The sequence below is a fragment of the Anarrhichthys ocellatus genome, unplaced genomic scaffold, assembly GCF_004355925.1.
Source record: "Anarrhichthys ocellatus isolate YVR2014 unplaced genomic scaffold, GSC_Weel_1.0 scaffold1, whole genome shotgun sequence".
NCBI lineage: Eukaryota > Metazoa > Chordata > Actinopteri > Perciformes > Anarhichadidae > Anarrhichthys > Anarrhichthys ocellatus.
Window position 1 is genome coordinate 12,386,252 of NW_022280031.1, and position 17,136 is coordinate 12,403,387.

At 47.6% G+C, this 17,136-nt stretch overlaps 1 protein-coding gene across 8 annotated transcripts in view; it reads right to left on the reverse strand.

The window, feature by feature from the left end:
- magi1b (membrane associated guanylate kinase, WW and PDZ domain containing 1b) overlaps positions 1–17,136 on the reverse strand; it is a 117,532-nt gene that overhangs the window by 11,495 nt on the left and 88,901 nt on the right. For 5 of the 8 annotated variants that reach the window (XM_031846546.1, XM_031846555.1, XM_031846529.1 and 2 more), the window contains exons 13-18: positions 9,754–9,785; positions 9,161–9,205; positions 7,072–7,318; positions 3,883–3,974; positions 3,099–3,291; positions 1,636–2,013 (exon numbers count right to left, since the gene is read on the reverse strand). In XM_031846546.1, the coding sequence (XP_031702406.1) occupies positions 1,636–2,013; positions 3,099–3,291; positions 3,883–3,974; positions 7,072–7,318; positions 9,161–9,205; positions 9,754–9,785 (987 nt within the window). Of the gene's footprint in view, positions 1–1,635; positions 2,014–3,098; positions 3,292–3,882; positions 3,975–7,071; positions 7,319–7,885; positions 7,889–9,160; positions 9,206–9,753; positions 9,786–17,136 lie in introns of all 8 variants that reach the window. The other 3 variants (XM_031846538.1, XM_031846590.1, XM_031846562.1) reach the window with 3 other exon arrangements.

A 17,136-nucleotide genomic window follows, 5' to 3' on the forward strand; every position in this document is an offset into this window, starting at 1 on the left:
AGTCACAGAGAAGCTGATCAGAGAAACGACCAGCGAAATGCAAGCGTTGGCAAAGAAGGGCAAATGTGTGCTCTGCATCTGTCATGCTGTAGTTCTCAGGCCTCCAAATGAATCATTGGAAAAATCTATTTTCCAATTTGTTTGTCCTCATAACACGTAGAGCTGCTCCAGCACCACATTTCTAAAAAGGGTGTCATTATTATATTTGCATGGGTCTCTCGGCAGTAGAACGGCGGTATTAAAAGAACTGTGTTCTGCATCCCGAACACCTGCAGCCGCATAGAAGTTGGAGAGCACAAACATACATCAGCGCTGACATCTCACCAACTACCCTGAGGTCTCTCTGCTTCTCTTCCTTTACTCTCTCTCTCTCTCTCTCTCTCTCTCTGTCTGCAGTCTGACATCAGTCACTGCAGAGAAACGGAGCGTGCGATCACTCCTTCCTCTCACCAATCTTCTTTTTCATTCTATTTCATCCCTCCCGTCAACCGCTTTCCTTTCTGTTATTCCACTACAAACGTGTCTAACCCTGACCTCTCGCCTGTTGTATTCACTGCATCGAGCTGTAAACTATCCATTGGAAAGCAGATGACAGAGAGACGGAGGAAAAAAGAGGTGCTGTAGCATCTCTGAACAAAAATAAAGTGCTCCTCCAAATACCAACTGTATGCGTGGACTGGTTTCCTGTAGCCAATTGTTTTCCATTCGATTTTACATGTCAGGTCAAGTCAAATAAAGCTTATCTGCAGGCCCATGCTTTCCACTCTGGCCTGCGAAAATGGAGCTTTGCCACTTTGTAAGCCAACCTGGTAAGTTGAGCATTTTCATGCCTTTTTTTTCGGTCCACCCACACTGACGGAGATAAGAGCACAGAGAGAAGTGGAATGCCATAGTGGTGTAGGCAGAAAAGCCGTGGCAGTAGGGAAAAGAGTGCACTGCATTGAAAAGAGACAACTAGTTTGTAAAGCAAAGTAGATTCAGTTTGAGCAGCTTCCTATGCTGCGATGTGTGAGATCAAACTAAATACTGTAACGTCTAGTTTGTCAAACAATACAATGATTCAATTGTAGACAATGTGGTTTGGAGTCAGTGCATCGTCCTGCTCTACGTTGTAATAAATACATATTATTGACACCGGTCATTTCCCTTATCTATCCTGCTTGCAGCACTCATTCTCATTAAGTTGTCATTAGGCTTTTAGTGCCAACCTGCTCGGCAGAAGCCATTTAGGTTCAGCTGAATAATACAAATGCCTTATGTAAGTCACTTCACTTGTGATCAATTATAAAAGCCTTGTGCGAGAGTAGCAGCAGCTGCAGGCGGAGAAAGGGTTTCAGTGTCTTGGCTTGACAGGCTCAGACGAAAATGAGAAAGAAGAAGCACTTCTTTGAAGAGAGTTGGTATTGATCTGGTGGGACTGTAAATAGCCAGAATCGGTGCTGGTTGTCAGGCTATTTAGTGTTCAGTGGTTTTTATGGATGATACAAAGGCAGCCCATAAAGAAGATAGGAAGATAAAAAAGGCCCCAGTGATGAAGAGTGTGTTTCATGTTTTACTGAGTGGAACTGATTTTCTGCGATATTGGCATGTGCAATCAAAGACTGTGTTCGTATCAAAAAGCGTGACGTCTCTTACCGAAGGTGGTGCCGGCTTCGGGCCGCGACACCGAAGAGACGATGACGAAGCCGAATCCCTCGTTCTCGCCGCGGCGGATCTCCACGTCGTAGGGCTGAAAGGCGGAGGAGGCGTTGGAGACGACGTTGGGGGGCTGAGAGGAGGTGGTGGCGGCGGCGACTGCTGAGGCGACCATGGCGTTCCCGCTGCCGCCCGCCCCTCCGCCCCCTCCCCCGCTGCCAATGCCGGAGGTGGAGCCGCTGCCGGAGCTCACGGTGTTGAGGGAGTTCTGGCTGCCCTGTGGGGTGCGCTTCCCCATCTCCTCCGTCAGGCTGGGCGCCTGGTTGCTGCTGTGGTGGGAGGACGCCGGCGATGGAGGCACATCTCCCTCGGCTTTAGCTGGACACGGCAGAGGAGGATAAGGTGAGAAGGATGCAGATTATGAAGTGAAGGGCGAGGGAGGAAATGGTGTGGAGAAAGGAATAAAGGGGAACAAATTGTGGACAGGGAGGTGAGACAGATTCAGAAGATGACACGGGAAGATTGAGAAAAGAATGAAGACGGCCAGACAGTGTTACATAAGACACTCAGGAGATAATAGGACAGAAAAAGCAGAGAAAGAGACCAGTGCATAATAAGGCAAGATATAACAACACAGCTAAATGTTACATCATCTGTGCAATCTGAAAACTGAAAGAGATTGTAAACAAACACAGACAGCTAGTTTGTGCTGATATGATAAAGGACATCTTGGGCCCCGCCGACAATCGCTCCTCTGATCTGTTTTGAACAAATGATGAACTGACGACGCGGTCCGACTGTAGTATCTGGACATTTCATTCCACATTTCATTTCCTGCACAGCTGCTCGCGGAAAGCGCCTCATATTCTCAGCGCTCTGAGGCACACGGGAGCAGCAATGCACTAATGTCTGTCCGCTGTCATCGGGCCGAAGGTTGACCGCCCTCTCCATCATATTTATGGGCCTTTTCTTTATCGCCTGCTCAGGAGCAGGGTGGAGCCGAGCAGAGCGGCGGAATGACAGTAATGGGCGTGGGGGGGGGGGAAGGTTGGCGTATGCTCACGGTAGCGGCCGAGCGCTTTCAAGCGTTTCACACCCAGACTATTAGTCAACGGAAGGCGATCCCTGCACATAGCAAGCGGGTCCCAGGGCCCCTGATGGAATTGGGATTAAAAATAAATGGGGCCCATGGCGATGTAAAGTGCTTTTTATGCGGATACATGATTGTGTTGGCAACACCGATTCATTTAATTATAAAACATACAGCTGATAAAATATGAAACACAATTACTGAAAGCTCAAATACGTTAACGGGGACTGTGAGGAAACGCTGTGAATCGTATCTGTCTGATCTATTGACCCGTGTCTCTATCTATAGATATATATGAAGTAGTTGCACATTGGAGCTGCCAGCAGGTCTCTTATCAGGCTAGGCTGCGGCCTCGATCCCGCTCCCTTCTTACCGGCGTAGTTGGCTTTGCGTCGCACAGTGAGGTTGACGTGGCCCTGCTTGGCAGCCTGCTGCATCAGTTGCACCACCAGTTGGTGCGACTTGCCCACCACCGCTGTGCCGTCCACGCATATCAGCTCATCGCCGGAACGCAGGCGTCCGTCCTCGTCTGCCGCGCCGTACTTCACTATGTGGCCGATGTAGATCTGAAACCGCAAACAGTGTAGAAAACACAAATCCAGATCATGTAGATCTAGATAGTTAAAGACTGCCAAAAGTGCAATATATTTTTAGGAATATATACATCAAAGGAGTTCAAACAATGTTTTAACAGAGACAAGATTTTTTTTAAATTAAGATATACTGTACGTACATACATTCAATGTCCCAACTTTTTAGCAGGTATAACATTGGTATGCAGTGCAGGTCTGCGACAATTTATACCACACTATTACATCCCAGCTCCGAGGTAAATCATTATTTCTTTTTCCTTCAAGAAATGCAGTGCAGGACTGCAGGCCAGTGAACAAGAACAAACAACTTTGCCTCCGTAAGATTGAGAAGAAAGAGGTGGTATGTGTGTGTGTGTGTGTGTGTGTGTGTGTGTGACATGGGTAGTTTTCTTTTCACAGAAGCCGTGTTGTAAAAAAATCCCTGATATGAAGCTGATGAGAAGCTCAGAACTCCACACTGGTGTGAAACCCTATGGATGCTGCTCAGACTGGTACTGTGAATATAGAGTCCATTTCATCATTCAGGTTACTGGAGCTGTAGTTCACACACTGAGAGAGACTCACCGGCTCTCCTGGCTCATTGCCTCCGAGGATCCTGAAGCCGAAGCCCGTGTCCTTCCTCCACAGGAAAATGTCCTGCTCCTGGAAGTCTGGAACTGTAAAATCAACAGATCACCGTTAACATATCCGCATTAACACCAGCCGCCTGCACCAGCACTGTACAAGAAGAGTTCAGTCCCAGCATGCAGTTAGCCAATTAGTATAACTGCAGCCAACGGTACGGCCGTAATGGATGCACCCATTGTTTTTAGGGAATCAAACCACCCGTCTGCTTATGTCAACATTCAAATATTCATCCTCCCAACGGTTCCAAGCCTTGTCACCAAGATAGCAGTTTGCACAAACAGTCTGTCTGGAGGCTTTGGGAAAAGAACAAACAACCGATCCGTCAAAAGATGAAAGAGGATCTATTTTGGGTGAAGAGCACCGGTATGAAGCTTAAATAAACTATCAGAAGCAAGACAGACTGCCAGTACAATTCAGAACACCTTCACTCATTGATCCCATAATTAGTAATGATCGGGCTGAAATTTCACTCTGAAGTCTGAAATAGTTTTATTTCGTTTGAGCTTTTTACAGCATTTTTCGGTGACGTTTCCCACAGACTGGACATTACTATTCCACCGGACAACACCGTTTCATTTATGCAGTGATGTGTGACATGCGAGGTCATTTCTCCTCTTGAAAGTGTTGGGGAGCACTTGGCACCAGACGGCGGTCCGTATACATGCTGGAACACGCCATATATTATTGAGCAGAGTATGGCTAGTTCACAGCCCACTCCCAGCCACAAGAGAAGACGTCTGTGTGTGTGTGTGTATGTGCTAGTCACTAGAAAGGTACTGTGCTATAAAAGAGTGCATTGCACTGCAGCGGTTGACAGCTCATGGTTCATGTAGCAGTGGAGGTGGGGGAGAGACGGACTGAGCTTGGCCTCATCTTGGTGTATACATGAGCTTCTTCGCTTTTAAGCGCGTGCATACGTAGTCGTGTATGTGCATGCATTTGAATGGTCGCAGCTGTGTTGTACTGGCTGAACACACGTGCACCTCTGAGCAAACTCCCTGGGAGATTTCCGTTTCGCTCCAACACAGGCCACCGCCGCCAAGGCCACTAAGAGACGGCAGGGTGGCAGAAGGCACAAACAGCCTGCTCCCAATCTGTTCCTTCAGTCAACAGTTGAGATCCCTGCGGAACGCAGCAAGTTGGAGAAATCTATCACAATGCGACTGTGGAGGACCCGGGAGAGGAAGAGTCAGAGGATAACGGTCGCAATCTGAACCGGCCCGCGGTGGGGTCAACTGCACAGCTGCACCCTGCTCCGGTCCATTAATGGATCCATGAGGGATCCCCGCAGTGAGGCAACCGGGCGTGAATCGATCAATGTTCCACAACGATGGACGGACCTGTGCCGAGTTCTACTGCGAGCTCGGCTGGTTCAAACAGTGAGGAAATTAAACTGGGAACATGTTAAAGCCAGACAATAATCAAAATGAAGTGTCAATAAAGCATGAGTGAGTTTTCTATCCTTCCTGGCCCAGATTCTTCAGAACAGGTCAGTGCGAGTTTTTCTGCAAATGGAAATCGTTCATCACATGGTGACTTTAAAGACCTTGATCTCAGCAGAACTTTTCATTACAGCGAATGCTGCGCGGAGAAATGTCTCTGCCGCGGCCGAGGCCTGAGCCCTGTGGGGTTGCACGCAGCAGGATTTTAGGATGAGATCTCAACGCAGAGCGAGGAAGCGGAGGATTCACACCTGCTGGTACCGGTCAGCTGTCCTCCCCGTCCTCCTCTCTACTTTTCTAGACCTCAGAATCCCTTGATCTCGCAAAGCTTGACCTATCTCTTTCGCTTCCCATTTCTGTGTTTCTGTCGCTCATCGGGCCCTCCTCGTCATCCTTTGTGCTCTCTTTGCGGTCCTCCCATTTACTCTTAGCAAACTCGGGCTCAGGTCATTTAGGAAAAAAACCCTGTTGAGACTCCCATCACCTTAGGGCAGCGAAGGTGATGGGCTCCCCCTTAGTATTGGTTTCTTCCGCTCTCCATCACGACTCTTTATTTCCTTTTCAAATCAAACACCGTTCCCGGCAGCTTGCTAACAGGCGCCTGCACAACCAGCCCACGCTCAGCATTTCCTCTTCTTCATCATAGGCATCTAAATAATAAAAAACCCTTGACAAGAGGTGCTGAGAAAGTGATGAGATTTCCACAGCCCTTACAGACTCATGTTTTTTTCTTTGTTTTTTTAACCCGACAGTGGGTTTGAGGGTTGTTCTTTTTAATTAGAGCTATCCCTTCGCTTCGGCAATGCTAGACAAAGAGGAGGGGGGGGGGGGGTATGCAATGCAATGACATCCACTCCACTATTGCTGCTAATTATACGCCTGTGTGACTCTTCGGGGAAGTCTAGTGTAAAAGTGTGTCAATGGCTGCAGTGTCGGCGATTGGACCACAGTGGCACCTACAGTAGTAGCTTTTAAACGACGAGCATGTGGGAGATGCCGGCTTCTGATGCTGCTCGGAAATCAGTGCTAACTGCTTGAAGAGGAATAACTCAACATTTTGGTAAATACGTTTATTCACTTTCTCCCTGCTGCGAGTTAAGATGAGAAGACAAATTTTCCCTTCCAAGATAGAACCAGCAAGCGATTAACTTAGCTCCAGACTGGAAGCAAGGGGACACGGCTATTTTAGCTCTGTCCAACGTCAAACGAATCTGCTGAGCAGCTTTAAAGCAACATTTCTGTTTGTTCCACACACACACAAGAGGAAATGTAAAAAAGTACTTTGAACACAGCCAAGATGGCCGTTTCCTTCCGCTCTCTGTGTGAGCTAAGCTCAGCTAATCGCCTGCTGACTCGAGCTTTACAGTTAGCGCACAGATAGGTGGGTGACTTCTCATACTTTCACTAATGCTGAACTGCTGATTTTAATTTCTTTAAAAATGTCCGTACATTTTGAAACGGAACATAAATTGTATATTCTACGATGCTATTTTCATCCTTAGTTCTACGTGAGTATAGGTGAATATGTGTGAATGTAAGCCAGGTACTTACATGCAGAAGACTTATCTCTTATCCCAAATCTTGCTCCAAACAGTGCAGTACCATTTAAAGACACCAGGGTTCTCCACTGAGCCAACAGCCCCATGCAGCCCTCATCCAACCGCCACCAAAAATAAATACTTACGCCTACTTTCATACATGGTCCTGGACTGGGCCCAGATCTTAAAGGGGTCCGGTTTTCTTTGGATGGTGCCGTCTGCCGGGGAGTCCTGGGGAGGCAGGCCTGGCAGGGGCTGAGAAGGGGGCGGGGGAGCGATGCTCTCGCTGAGAGGCGGCGCCAGGGACGGGTGCAAGGGCGAGTCTGCGTGGGCGCTCCGGTGGCTGGAAACGCTATGCTGGGAGCTGTTCTGACTGTCCTTTCTCGACAATTGCTGTTGGAGAAGCAGATGGATATCATTTGACAGTTGAAAGTCAGCTGTGTCAGTACACCTGTGAACACAGAGGCTGAACCGAGTCAAACAAAACAAACAAGTCATCTCATGATGGGCAGCGGGGAAGACAAGAAGTTGTGGTTGGTGAAAGAACAATCAGTGGGATTAAGAATACAATACAGAAGAATTTTGGACCCAAGTGTATCGTCAACCACTGTTGTGTTGCTCCCGGATTCAACGCGACAAATAATTAACTTGTTTTATTCAGATAATTATTGTAGCATACAAAGAGAGGGAAAGGAAGAGCTCAATGGTTTTCTCATGATTAAGTCATTCAGCTGTGGGAGAAACAAACTTACAAGGGTGCATCGCCCATTCCTTTTGCTTAACAGAGTGGAATGTATGAACAAGGAACTGCATCCCCTGCTGCATATGGAGAGATATTCACAGTGAATAGAGCACTCCTGGGGTTTGAAACGGAGGGAGGACTTTACTGGTGAAGCCAGAAATGTAAAACTCCTCATAAATTGCCCCCCCCTCCCCCCAATAACATGGGCACTTAAGCACCTGCTCGAGGATTTGAAGGGAGCGGGTGCTTGAGCGCGGTTAAGCGCATACAATCCTGAGCTCAAGTACAAGTACGCTGCGAGCACAAGTAAAAATCCTTTCCGTGCCGCTTTGTCACAGTATCTTTCTTTACAGTCCCCGTCTTCACCATTACGCCACAGATTTTCCCAAAGAAAAAGGAAACCAACCAGCGAAGGGAAGGGTGACAGACAAGAGCACGAGAGAGAGAGAGAAAGGAAGATATTTTAAGACAATGAGAGAAAATGACAGCAGTTCAGTCTATTCACGTCATGTGACCTCCCAGTTCTTTGGATGCGGTGGACAAAAATACACCAGGAAGGGGCGGAGGCAAGCGGCTCATCTGCTCTCAAATATCAAAGAGTTTGGCCTTCAAAGTGCAGGCCTGTCTTCAATAGATTCAGACTCATTACTCCCTGAATCAGCCTCCTACACCTCTGCAATTCATGTTTATATTCATCACGCTTGTTAGACTTTAAAGAAGCTCGACGCTTTAGCAAATATTAAGTCAGAGCCGGAATGCTTACTCTACTAGCGGTGTGAGTGGAACCTCACTGGGTTGTGCGGTGAAGGAAAATGAATGGATTCATATAATTAGTCACAAATGCGGGCCTCGTTTGGGTGCTAAAGTCAGACCTCAGGACTGTTTTCTTTGTTTGATCACTTTCATTTCATCAAACAAAATGGTGCCTTCATTAGGGCTTCAACGGAGCAGCATTTCTTTTTGTGAATGTCTCTCTCAGTTTGATGTACACAAAGCACCAAATCCTATTCCCCTATCAAATGAAACCAATTCTCTTGTTTTTGATGGATCTATTAGGTTTGACCTTCTGCAGTCATTGTGCTCTCCTTCTGTGCTCTGGGACTGGTCTAATACGTTTCTTTCTGCTGCTCCAATAACTTATTAAGGAGACAGAATAGGGGAGGGAGGGCGGGGGTTTGCTGGGGCAATCACAACAAACCCTCGCTGCTTCCTCAGACTCGGCTCAGTCCTGTTTCGCCACCAGCGGCCCCCACTGGGGGTCAGTGCCTCGATGCTTCACAGCATCAGCGGTCGTCTTCAGTACGTTTCGTTGCACACGAACAGCAAACATCATGCATGAACACCATCATCACCCTCAACTTCTCACCTCTATTATCTGCTTTAAGAATGCTATGCCATCACCATTATCACCTAACGCATTTCCTGCCCAGCACCACCACCACCACCACCTCATCCCCCAAAAACTTTCGCCCCAGCTGAACGTCATCACATACCCTCCTAGTGTAATCTCTGTATGGTGGAGCCCGCTCAAAATCATCCTGCAAAAAACAAAAATTTGACAAACACATGTTCAGTCAGACACAGTCAATAGGATCCGTCCATTAATGCAGCACATATCACAGGATGAGGCCGACTCTCAGCTGTGATCCCGCATTCAACTCTCTCGCAGTGCAAGCTTAGCACCCCACGCGATGCGATCATCAGCGTGTTAGCAACCCCGCTCACGCTGTGCATCAAAGCCCCTTGTTCCAGCCCCCGCCAGAGGGGAGGGGAGGGGGGGAGGGACGGGGGGGACGGGGGGGGGGGAGAGATGCCAAACTACAGGGATCCACCCCCGCAGAGCACATCATCCCATGTCTCCAAACAGACCCAAAACATCAGCACCACAAGTTACACCTTACAGGGGAGAGTAAGAGATGAGGTGGGAGAGGGGAGAGGGGAAAGTAAGCCAAAAATTCCTTTTTGACAGACACACCATGTAGATGGAGGACAGAAGAGAGGAGGAAGGATGTGAGAGGAGGAAACGTATAGGGGGGGGTGGGGGGTGGGGGGGGGGGGAAGAGAATAAAAAAAAACAACTACTTACCAGTTTTGGGCTCTTCTTTGCAGGTGCCACCCCTGTGAAGCCGGACAGAAATGGGGAAAAAAGAAGAACAAAAGGAAGAAGGTTACCGATGTAGTTTTAGTTTATTGTCCATGTTCAGAAAAAAAATAAAAATAGAAGAAAGGAAAACAAACAAACAAACTGGTAACGCAGACTCCAAAACAATGCTCATTTAGCCCTCGTCTCCTTCCCCCTCCTTTCCTCTCTCTCCCCGCTCGGATCCTTTGGTCGCCGTTCCGCGGCTGGCGTTTGAGGAGGAAGGGAGGAGGAAAGGAGGGGAGGGGAGGGGGCAGGCAGAGCGATCTATCTGCATCACTGCCGCGGCCAGCGCTCGGCTTGTGTGGTGCAGCGGAAGAGTGGGGCCAGCGTCCAGGGCTAAAACCCAGCGCTCACTGGGAGAGCCTGGCTATCCGACGACTGCCGAGCGCACGTGTGAGTGAGTGAGTGAGTGAGTTTGAGGGGAGGAAAGTGATAGTTAAGAGGATAGGGGAGAATCCTGGAGAGCAACTAAGCCAGAGAAAGAAAGAAAAAGAAAAAGAGGGAGAGGAGAGGAGCGAGCTGTGCTCTGGAGTTCCCGGCCGTAGCATTACCCATGGAGAAGGAGTCCAAGATACTGAACATTAAATTATAGGCAACCGTCAGTTCCCCTCTTACTGAGACCATCTTCCTGTGTCCGCTGAGCGCCGCGCTCCGCTGTCGAAGGCTCCAGCATCTATAGGCAGTAGCAGCGTCCTCACTGTCTCTCCCTTTCCTGCTGCCTTTTCCTTCCCCCCCCCCCTCCCTCCCTCCCTCCCTCTCCCCCCCTCTCTCTCTCTCTCTGTATGTCTCTCTCTCTCTCTCTCCCCCTCCATCTCAGTTTCCCTCCCACCCCCACATGCTGGTAAACATCCACACACACACACACGCACACACACGCGCGCACACACACACCAGGCGGCTTCCCGCTGCTCTCCCGACACAAATCGAAGCGTGCTTAAGGTTTGACTGACGGGTTTCAGCTCGACTGAGCAGTGACCAGAAATACAATCGCAGAAAATACCATTATCGCAGAGAAGCAGCACACAAAGAAAGACTGACGGACGACTAAAGTGCTCGTGCAGCCTGGATCCAGCCGGGGATATTTGCTCCTTAAGCACATCACTGCCCCCCGCCCCCCCACCCCCCTCCTCCCTCGACTCTGCATGAAATAAACAGTTGTATGAAGTTATGGAAATGAGAACGGGAGAAGGAACGCATGAAACAAAGAGAAAATGCAAAAACTGTTGGTGTGTATTTACCTCTGTAATATATTTAGAATTCAACAATGAGCGGAGTACCAACCACACACACACGCCTCAATAGGGGCGTGTAACACATGTAAAGCATGATGTGTGTCTGATCAAAGAAAAATGGGCCATTTTTATGTGTCAATCCTTCAGGGAAACAGAGGGGATAAGATCTCTCACACACACACTCTTGTCTTCTTTATCTCTCAGACATCTGGGTTCATTAACAACTGACGGCTCCAACTGTGTTGCGTCTGCAGCTTTTTTTCCCTTCTCTCCTTCCTTCCCCCCCCTTCAATTAATAGGAATCATTCATTCAAATGCGGACACAGATGCACAGTGTCAATCCCGAGGTGTTCTCTCTGGGCTGAGCACGCCGTCAGTCAAAGTGTCAGGCTGCCGTTTGATTGTCCATCTATCCACTGCAACTGATCTGCTGCTGCGGTCCGTCAGCGCCGCTCAGCACGCTCCCTCTCCGAGCTCTCGGATCAGACACACCGGTACACAACACGGACACACCCGTGGAAGTGAGAAACAGACTCGGACACAAGGTCGATTCAGGTCTTTGCATAGCACTGCGCCGTTTGAAATTGCATCCAAACGTTTTACTGTAAAAGCAAATCACTAAATAAGGTATTCATTTAAAGATATAGAGTTCCACTAAATTGAGAAGCCTTGATGCCATTTGACAAATAAAGCAAGATTCTGCACCGGTCAGCAGATTGTGTGTGTGTTTGTGTGTGAATCACCACAGTGTGTTTAAAGCTCCTACATGAAAAGGTAATGTGGGTGTTTGGGCCAACATCCAGGAATAATTACATACAAGAGGGAGGAAAGAGTGGACAGGTGGGGCACTGACAGCCTGAGTGAGGGAGCGCCGACTAAGTCCTCAGCGCCGACTAAGTCCTCAGCGCCGACTAAGTCCTCAGCGCCGACTAAGTCCTCAGCGCCCCCAGCTTTCAAATAATGGGCCAGGACCACTGTGCCCCCCCAGCTCATTTTATTCTGCTTACTTCATCTGAAAATCGGTGGCATTATTCACTGCATTCTCAACAGTGAATGATGAAAGACTGCTCAACCTACGGGGCACTACATTTGTATGATATGGGTTTATTTTTTATGATTAATGTTATACATCAACTGATTATTGTGAATTACAATGAAGCCAAAATAATAAATGATCCAATATGTTTGAGAACTGCAGTGATTTTCTTTTTTTTTTATTGCACTTGACGGAATATCACTCATCTTCTTTCACTGCCTGAGGAGAAACTTATGATTCAGCCCCACAGCTTCCAACCGTTCGGGTTCATGACGATAATGCACAGCGGAGTCTTTTGCAAACACTGGAAATAAGAAAATGCAACTATGAAAGCATTGACACACAGAGTTCAAGATGTCTGCGCTAGAAAGATGAATTCAGCACATGAAATGTGCGCAGAGGAGCGCTGGCTTCAGGTACTGTACGAATGTACAAGTTCAACAGATAGGAGCTGTTGTAAAAACCTGGCAGCACAGCAGGCACTAAACAGAAGCCATTATTAAGCAGATTATGTTGTCTGTCTATAGTGTGTGTGTGTTTGCGTGTTGGTATATCTCCGCTGGGAGTGATGGCTTCCAACAGACTGGTCCATCTGTCACTGTGGCGACGGTGCCGGGTGACCGTGGGGGAACTGTCAGACTCAAGGAGTGAAAGGCTCACATCAGCAGCCAGGATGTGACAGCCCGGCAGAGCACGGCTTTATTTAGCTGGTGTGTGTAAACAGTGAAATTAAATGTGACAGAGGAGCGTACTAATGGGACTAAATAGATGACCGGGGAGAGCGTGCATGCAAAAAGTAAAAACCATATGAAACATAAGGTTCTTGCAAAGAAGGTCACGGCGCTTTGTCATAATAAAAAAAAAAAAATATACCGAGGAATGTTTCGCTGCACAAACGCACACATCCATCCAGAGGAGACCCCCAGCGCAGATTATCTGCAGAGCATTGTCATAGTAACAAAGGATGGTGCAATGGGGGAGTTTTACAACTCGCCCAATAGCTACGGAGGTGTGAAGAGATGGGAGATCGTTGATGGTTGAGGGAGAGAGAGAGAGTGGCTCACCCTCCTTTTCCCTGAGCAACAAGCAGTGATTCACAGGCACGAGCCTCCGGCAAGCCAAAAAAGATGAGCGGAGGTGAATCGTGGGCACCTGGCGGGCGGGCGGGCAGGCCCCCCCCCCCATCATTGCTTTTTGAGGACTGCAATGCTGTTCGTTATGGTGCCACTGGAACATGCAGTCAGCAGAATTTTTAATGCGAAGTGAGCAAAAAATACGACGCTTCCTCCCCATACAGGGAATTGATTTCCTGCTTTGGTCTGCGCAGGGACCCATCATCAACATTTATCTCTTTCTAATGGGTGTGTACAAGACTGTCCACATTATACGGGCCTCATGCCGGTAACTGTGGGTTTATGTGGGTTCACGTCATGTCTGCCTATCACTGTGTGCCCTCAAAGCTTTTGACGTTCTCAAGCTGCTCAATTGCCCAATATTAAGCCAATAAGAGCAATCCAATGTGGCGATGATCCGCTTGCTGTTTTTACCCTCTTAAAGCCGCACGCCCATTAAAAAACAAAAGGAGAAGACACATTTCAACCCACTGTCTGTCTTCAAGGGTATAATAAATCTTTTTCAGACTGCACTTAAAAGGCAATGACAGGAAAGGCAAACAAACGCAAGCGAGAGGAAATACACCCGTCTGTGCTCGAACGCAGTCAATGCTCTTAAGAGTTTTCCAAGTAGCCATGCAGATAACCTGAGGTCTCTGACATTTGTTTGGGTATTTAGATTTTTATTTACTCAAAGGAGATTAAAAAAAAAAGTGGCTGTGCAGTGGAGGGGTTCATCAAATAGGGGGCCTGAGTGCCCAAAAGGGACTAATGTGTCACCATTGATTGATGATTCATTAAGTGTGTGTGTGTGTGGGGGGAGAGCAGAGCATCATGGGGGTTTCGTTGCCGCCCTTTCACCATCTCTCTAATCCTCTGACATCCACCGTTCTGTCCTCTCTCTTCAGTCTGCAGCTGCCTCTCCTTACACTTTCTCTACATGGCTGCAAGCAGTTGTTGCAACCAAACACAATGTACCTTTGCATTCATTGCAGCACCGGCCAGGCCTTACAAAAAAACACACTCTGCGTCCACGCTGAAACAAATGTGCATTCCTTTTTTTTCTTTTACAGCTGACTAATGACGTGAGCTGCTGGGCTATTGAGAGGCTGCGTTTCAGAGATTCGACACCCAAACCCAGGTTTTCACAGAGAAAAGGCTGCACGGCAGGTGTGCGCGTCCCTATCGACCCTGTTAACATTTACACCTGTTTAAAGGGAGCACGGGAGAGGAAATTAGCGTCTGTGCTACGGCAGGACATCAGGGGCCAGAATGAATTATGTCAGCTCATCAGTGAGGGCAGGAGAAGACTGGCAGGGGGAAATGAGCACGTTAGAGTGGTGTAATTAGACAAATGAAAGAACACTGTTTCACGAAACACAGACCTGATTGAAGTAATAAATCATAAAACCTCTGCGTCTTGGGTGCATAACCTATGAAAACCTGTCAAATCTCAACCTGACGGTCTGATCTGTGGGTGGTTCTTCCTCGATTATATACGTATATGTACTGTATATGTGTAACTGGAGCAAGGATCATTTTCGCAGACAAACAAAATAAAAGCTGGAACCCTCAAATGAGATTCACACTGCCATGTTTTCCCACCGAGATCCATGAATCGCAGGTTCTCTCCCCACCAATGTTCAGCACACTGTGGCTGGTGAGGCATAACAACACATGCTCACATTTTCACTCCAGCTGACTTGCTGGAGTGAAAATGGACACACATGCTCATATATGGTGAGAAAGACAGTGGGAGAGGGGTTGAGGGGGTCCTCAGGCATTGGCTCCCATCTTCATGTGGGCGAGCGGGTGTGAATCTACATACCGACAGTGGGGGGGAATGGGAACAGGGAATGGGGATGGAGGAGGGGTGGATCTCCACCAATTAACACTCTATCAGGCTCGTTCTGCTTCAAATTCATAATTGGATGCAGACCGTTCGAGACCGACACCGAGCACATGGTCAGGGACAAAGAGATCCTTGATGGGTGGAAGAAGAAAGTAAAAAGAGAGCACAAGAGAGAAAAGGAGGCATGTGTATGATAAGCAAAGCCGACATCACGACCCCAATTAGAGGCCAGTGCGTCTTGTTGCTGCCGGTGGAGCGAGCCGGAGAGAGAAAGCACTGAGGAGAGGAAGAGCGGGAGAGTAATTAAGGCACCGTATCTGGAACCTTGGTGTATGCTCTCATGAGTGCAGCAGTGTGTGTGTGTGTGTGTGTGTGTGTGTGTGTGTGTGTGTGTATACACAATGCATCAGACATGTAGGACAGGCATGATGCAGTGTGGGTGGTGCATTGACTCTATGTCAAGCAGAAATGCCAATCATTCTCTGGTCCCAGCTTGTCATCGGAAACTGAATATTAGTTGGATATATTTGAAGATATCTTCTCTGACTTTTCTTTTCTATAGACAAAGAAAAATCAAAGAAACAAAATGATTCATCGATAATATAAATCACCATTAGTTGCAACCCTAGATCAAGGGTTTGGTTGTTCATATCTACCAGAAATTAAATTCTCACTCAGCCACACGATCCATGCCCAGGTGCTAGACAGGAATGGGCTATTATTTAAGAATAATTATAATTATTATATAAAGAATTATTTAAGAATGTTCAATACTAGTGAAGTGTGAAAGAGCCCTCGTACTTTTTACAAAAGCCTTCTGTGTCTGATCAAAAAGCAAGTATCTGACCAAGGATTCAATGGCAGGTTTGAGGACTTGACAGCTTTAGAGAGGTATAGTGCTACGGACACAGGTTCGATATGATGCCCTAGTGCGAGACCAAAAAAACTAAGAGTCAACACACCACCCTAAGTCCAATTTGTAATTTGGCTCAATAATTACTGGCTGCGTTGTGATGTGCGAGCCATTAGGCTCTTCATCAAAAAAAATCTTTGTAAAACACACTGTAGCCAGCACTGGGTACGTAAATGTGCCAATGGGAGAAGTGCAGTGAGCAGACTTTTGCTCTTTTATTAATCTGCATGAAGTACTAGAAGGGCAGGTCCTGTTAGAAGACACTGTACATTCAACTGGCTTTCATCATTTGTTTCCTGTGTTTGTGTTTTCCTCTTCCGACTGGCATCCTTCGTTCCAAAACCCTAAGTAGGATAAGACCGACCCTAAAAGGCATTTAGGAATGCTGCTTCAATTAAAATGCCTTATAAGCATTATCATCATCCATACCTTTGTCTTTTAGCGCAGAGCCATTCCTTCTATCGCAGTCATATCTGTCCGTCTGTGGCTATCAAAGCTCGTCACTGCATCCACACAAACCCTGCTAAATCGCCCTCTGTTTTATTGACAGCCCATTAAGCCCCTGCCAGAGAGGAGGAGTGGACCGGTTCGGCCACTTTGGGCCGCCGCCATTCATCTGACCGACTTCCCTCGACAGTTCTGAGCACTTAACCCTACCGAGGAGATAAACTGCACACACACACAAACAAACCTTTTAGTTACTTGAATTAATAAGCTCCAAAGCAAGCTATGGACAGTCTGACAGAGAAAATAGTCCAATTACTTGTATCCCACAGTGCGTTTAGAGCTCTGGAGGTCTGAGAGTCTGATGGGGATTGGAGGGAAAATACCAAAATTCAATCATTCCAGTTTTCTCCTCCATTCACGGTTGCTTTGTTTCCATTTCGTGCTCCTGTGTGACCGTGATTTTCAATCAGAAACCACCGCAGAAGCTTTGGTAAGGCTTGGTACACGCCGAATAGAGGCCTTCACGTGTGGGTGCGCTGTTTTCGGAGCATTGACAACCAACACTAGAAATGTATGTAAACAGCTCATATGTGTGCGTGTGGGGGGGGCACGCCAGCACAATCTGAGGCATCTTTAAAGCGACTCATTTTAACAGTGGATTACGTTAAAAGCCTGAAATAAACTAGACATGTTTGTCAACAAACAAACACAGCAGACAGACACAGAGGGGAGGG